Source organism: Athene cunicularia, assembly GCF_003259725.1.
Source record: "Athene cunicularia isolate RWA chromosome 3 unlocalized genomic scaffold, athCun1 chr3_part1, whole genome shotgun sequence".
Classification (NCBI taxonomy): domain Eukaryota; kingdom Metazoa; phylum Chordata; class Aves; order Strigiformes; family Strigidae; genus Athene; species Athene cunicularia.
The window spans coordinates 117,885,083-117,891,082 of NW_020799097.1; the positions used below are offsets into that span (position 1 = coordinate 117,885,083).

General features: G+C 38.1%; 1 protein-coding gene across 1 annotated transcript in view; it reads left to right on the top strand.

The window, feature by feature from the left end:
* Positions 1-6,000, top strand: part of PLCB1 (phospholipase C beta 1) — a 397,493-nt gene that overhangs the window by 317,048 nt on the left and 74,445 nt on the right. Inside the window, exons 23-24 of the mRNA XM_026844689.1 lie at positions 214-323; positions 5,422-5,554. Of these exons, the coding sequence (XP_026700490.1) occupies positions 214-323; positions 5,422-5,554 (243 nt within the window). The remainder of the gene's footprint in view (positions 1-213; positions 324-5,421; positions 5,555-6,000) is intronic.

The following is a 6,000-nucleotide window of genomic DNA, read 5'->3' on the forward strand; positions in this document are numbered from 1 at the left end:
AGAAAATTCACATCCACAAGACCCAAGCACAGGCTCAAAGAGGGTTTGCATTAGAGTATTTCTGCATGATGTACTCCCCTCTGCTGTTGTTTCTGGGACCTAGGAGTACCTATCAGCAGCAGATCTGTATGAAAAATATGGTCTCATTCTTAAAACCTGAGGAACACTGGAAACATAAGAGTTTTGAAAGTGAAGTATTTGCACTCTTTCTAGATGTGATCGAGGCCTTATCCAATCCAATCAGATACGTAAACTTGATGGAGCAGAGAGCTAAGCAACTGGCTGCACTGACTCTGGAAGATGAAGAAGAGGTAAAGAAAGAGGTAAGGGAGATTTCAGATAAAGAAAGAGGTGAGGGAGGGTTCAGTCTTTGCAAATTATGTTATGGTATTTAAAAGCACCTACTTTGCTTAGAAGTACAAATATTGGAAGTCCCTGGGAATTGTGTCTGTTGACTACTTGAACATCTGTAAACATCTCACCTAGAATGAGACCAGGGTCCATTACAGCTGAGAAGCATGGCTCTGTGTGTGGTTTCACTGAAGGCAGCACGTTGTGCATGTAGCAAGATGGTGTTCAGAGCCAAAGAGGCACCAAAAGCTGTCATGTGTATGCTGATTTGCAACTTTGTAATGTAGTAAACGACATATTTGTAAGTCTATTGTTTTTCAATGTGATGCTGAAGTTTCCTTTACATAAAAAGACAACTCTCTGTCAGTAGCTTTTCCTGAAAATACCACAAATTTTCCAGAATTTCAGACTCCGTTTCTGGAGAGGTTATTCTGTTCAGAAACATCTGTGTACCTCAGATTATGATGTCTCTATACATTCTCCATCAGCAAATATGCCCTAGAGACCCAGTATAATCATACAATAATTTAGATGGGAAGGGGCCTCTGGAAGTCAACGGATTTAACCCTTCATAGATCTTACAAAGAGTAGAGGGAGGAGACCCCAGAGTAAATAAATGTTCAGGCCTATTCTAGTTTAGCTAAATGTGGGGGCCACATTTTCATTTTGTAGGTATCTCTTTGGGTTTATGTGGTTACCTATGGACTAACCTGCAAGCTCTGTTTTTCTGTATAATTGGAAGTGTTCTGCATACAAATGCATAGATGTTATTTCGAGCATATTTGAGATTACTGGCAGTCCAGCTTTAGTTTCTGATCAAATCCATGCACATTCAAATGTTCGTTCTCTCTGTTCCAGACATTGTCATTGGGATGTCTTCTAGCAGTGTTTGAAAATACCTACCTTGTCTTTTAAAGATTGCTTGTGTCAGATGCGAGGCACATCATGTGAATCAAAAGCCACTCGGTACAGTTCTCCAGCAAAGATGGAGAGATGCTTTGTAATCCTAAACTGCCCTCAGCTCTGGTGCCTGTCTTCTTCAATTCTCAGATGTGCAAAGCCTCATTGAACTAGATTTTGTAACCAAGAATACATTCCCAAAGCAGACCAGATGAGTGAAAGTCATTACAATTCAGTGGCCAACAATTTACTCTTTGTGCAGTGTCACAAGTTCGTCTGAATGAGGACACTGTGAAATGCTCAATAGTATCTTAGACATTTATCTAGGACGCTCTACACATGAGATTCTATTTTAATAGAAAAGTCTTTTTATAACATAATCCTTTAAATACCTTAGAGGTCATTTTTACTTTTGAAAAAGTACAGATTTTCCCAATCTGTACAGGCTTATTGTCAGTTAGAAAAATTCTGTCACAGAGTGTCTTCTAAAGCAAATGAGAACAAGGAAAGATGAATTACAGTGCTCAGGTAGTGCTACCATCTGTCAAGGAGCTTGAAAGCTCATTGGATAAAGGAGCTTGTTTTGGAGTAGCAAATAAATATTTTTAAAAGAAAACTGTAATGATTGTAGTGGTGCGTTTGCTAAAAATGTATAACCATTCAGTTAGATGCAGTGGCAAGGGACAGGTACAAAACTGCCACTTTAAGTGGCAATCTAAATACGCCATTGTTACCTTCTATTTATAAACGCCCATTCTGGGTAAGGTATTTGACAGCTAGGCTGTACCTGGAAATCTTGAGTTGCCTGATGATGTTATGTGATGTTAACGTTTTCTTCATCAGTCAGTCGGACTTTTGTTCACTTACATTGGCCCACGAGAATCACACTGGTTAACAATTGCAAGTATGTTTGCTGGCAACAAAGCTAAATAAACCCAAGTATGTTTGGCAGAAACGTACACATAAGTGCACCTGGATTCAATTTTTCTATGGACAGTTTCAAATTTACAGACTGTAAATATTTGTATGCAAAGCTGTGCTGTCTCCCAGCCCAGATTCCACCTCCCCACACCTCTTTCCCTCCCCTCACACACATTTGTTTATCTGAGTTCTTGCAGCTGCTACAGGAAAACTGAGAGGTTTTTTTCTTGGATACCTAGAAGTTCAGACTGCATCTCTGTAAGAAGTTCTGCCGGCTTCTCACAAAACAGTAGTTAAATAAGCTACCTAATATTCAATTGTTTTGAACTAATAGACGAGTCTTCTTTAGGCTTCAAATTACACTGCCTATTAATTATCAGTGTAACAACATAAAGGAAGAATGCTGAAGAACTGACAAAATTTACAGCATCTTTTCTGTATCTATTTGCAATGTTCCTGTCATGAGCATAACATGTATTCCTACCTTTAGCTTTCTGGTCAGTTCTTGCTTTCCAGCCTGGCCTTAGAACAGCTATTTCTGCAGAATGAAAGCATAGTAATACCTGCAGTGTGGGTTTCGCGCCTTTAACTGTACTTACCTGAACACAGTGTAAATTTTTAGGAACATACATGTAGTGGAGATTGCGTTCTCTTCCCCTGCCTGGTGTCCTTTACAGACAGGAGGAATAAACCATAGAAATTTGCAGAGAGTTCCTTGGGATGAATTAATCCCAGCCTCAAGCAGATCAGTGTGACTAGTTGCTATGTTTTCATCCCCACAGTCATGGGAGCAGAAGTGTGTAGGGGTCTAGGGAAAGGTAACAAGAGTGAAATGTGTTTTGGCTGTGCCTGCTGGTGTACTTTCCTTGGGCCTGCATGTTAATTCCCACTGCAGAGTGTGGGAGTCAGGAAGCCTCGATGGCTTGTTAATGTGTCTGACATGGAAGCAGCAGAGCGTCTTACCTGTTGTTTCTACCCATAAACCAATGTTGAAATGGAAACTGTTGGTTTGCAATCCTGGATATAAATCAAATTAATCCAGTTGGCTTCTTCAGTTAAATAAAACGTTTTTGATAGGGAAAGTAACCAAAAACATCTCTAGGAGAGCAGCTGCACTTAGCATATCTGATGCCACTATTTAAAAGGAAAATTCAGGCATAATTTTGCAAATAATGATCACACCAAGTTACAGTAATGGAAATTAACTTGTTCTGACACTTCCTGTAGGGAGACCTTGCTTACACTTGCTTATGCTTTGCCAAGGAGGATAGAGGCAAACTGACTTAAGAACTGCCCACCTAGTCTGACAGCGGAGTACAGAGATCTCCCAACCCCAGTACATTGCAGCTCCTTTTCTCTATTGAAATAAAACCAGACCATATAATATGCACCTGTAAAGGTATGTATCTTCCTACTTAGTAGGTACACTGTCCTGCAAAAGACACTGCAACATGTGGACTATAAGCCATTTTCTGTGAATATGAAAACTGTAAATTGTAAGGCTGAATTACATCATGTTTTTAAAAGAGGCTAAAACATTCTCTGCTAAGGAAAACTCATGTTTACTTTAGCATTGTGTGCTGAATTATGTGAAGAGAAAGTGCTTTTTAATGAGATTAGATTGCTTGATGTAGTGAAAATTACTCTTTATTCACTTCCTGATCCTGTCTCACATTTCTGCTTTCATTTCTGAAAACAGATGTTTTATGTCCAAAACTGACAGGCTATATTAATAGTTTCTCAACAACTGTGATGCAGCATTTTGTGCCACATACAAACCTCATCCCAAAAGAAGAAGATAATACCCACTTTCCCACGCAGTGGCTTTTGGGACACAAACTTGCCAGAAGTTAGGAATTTTGGCTTTATTTGTATTAAATGTTGATGATCTATGTAGAAAGTATTGTTTTTATTAAACTAACGAATCGCATACTGTGAGGAGCATATTTTAAGGAGAATTGAGGTGATGACCATGTCTCTATGTGTTTCTCACAGCTACAGCTTTTGCCAGTCATATTGTCCTACTGTCATAAATGTTGGCTAGATCATGTTTTTCCTTTTTTATTACAGTCATTTCTGCTTGATATAAATGAAGTTGTTGGCACTGGTTTTCAATTGCATCATGTTTCTGACTACAGTATCTCTCTCCTGTAATTTTGGTAGAAATAGGCTGTGGAGACAGAAGTCTTTTTTTCAATATACAGTATGTTGTCAGGGCCAAGATGAAGGAAATCAGCAGCAGGAGCAGTACAAAACAGATCAAAATGTATTTTGCCTCTATTGATACAGTGCAGGCTGATATTTTGCAAGTGTGGAGTAATCAAGGGGAAAAAACCAATTGTGGTATCCTGCCTCTGCATGTAATGTGATTACCATCAAACAGTGAGATGTGAGCAGCTGAAGGAACAAATCCAAAACTACCCTGAGACACCATGGCAACTGGCCCCTTACAGGGACAGCAGGAAGCAGGGCTTGGCCATTTCAAAATAAAAATTGCTTTGAATGACCTTCTGTTTGTTGAGTGCTGGGTGCTTGCTTAAAAACCTGATGGTCACAAGGAAAATGCTAAGATGTTCAGTGCATGATACAGCATACTCTGTAAGCCTGAGCCTTTAGAAAACCGGAGAGAAAGAAAAGATTGTGGAAAATGCTAAAATATTTGGATACCACAGATGTATTTATGCAGCAGGATGGAGGTACTGTTTACATATTATCCTTGGAGTGTAATTACAAGAACGTAAGATCTTGGGAATCAGATGTCTCTGTTCTGTAAGAACGGTGAATAATGGTAGTGCTGTGTGTATCTATGAAATTTAAAAGTAATTCTGTGTATGTGTTTTGTTCACAGCAGGGATTTGAGTAGCATTTTGATGCCAGCTTCTACGTTATTTCAAGAAAGGTTTTATGAGAGAACAATGCTATTCAATAAAATACGGATTACACATCTGGTGCAGCTAATATATGCTGTACTGAGATACGTCCCTGATGAGTTATATCCATTTAAAATAAAAACACTTTTTCAGAATAATACATGCTCTGTTTCTTCCTGAAATTTACCCTGCAAAAATGAACCACCTGGATTACCATGGCTCTTAAGGATATATTTTTGGTTTGTTTTCTTTTAGAATGATTTATATATAACATTTACAGAATTTTACATTTTTAAAAAGAGGCTAAACTAGACCTGCAAATAAGTAATTTTAAGTCTGCTAGTTGGGAAGAGTAATGTAAATCATTATGTATTTTCAGATTGACCATGGAGATGCACCGTCTGAAGCTAACAATGAACCTAGGCCAACACCAGCAGAAAATGGAGTAAATTGCACTGCCTCTCTTACACCGAAGCCAGCAACTCAGGTTGTCCACAGCCAACCAACACCAGGTAAAAAAAAAAAAAAAGGAAAACAAAAAAATCTTTTCAAAATAAATCTGGATAATAATTTTTTATGTGCTTTGCATTTAAAGAACAAAGGAGGGGGGGGGGGGGGCGTGTGTTTGGTAACCTTGACAGAAGGTCACACACACACTGCATCAGATCATTTAAGAATCAAGATTATAGAATTTTAATAAAAATCATATAAAAAAAGCTAAAATGAGAATAATTTATTATAAAAAAAGGAGAAATACTTAATATAGTTAGAGCTGGTCAGAGGGTGTGGAACTAATTAGAAAATAGTAGTCATTATGAAAATGTTATAGCAGTAAAAATCAATTGCAGTAGGAAATTATTTGCTGAGAAGTTAATGAGGCACTACTGAGAGAGGCTCAGAAGCAGACAAGTAGGAATTCTTTTTTGTTTTCCTTCTTTTTTTTCTTTTTTTTTTTTTT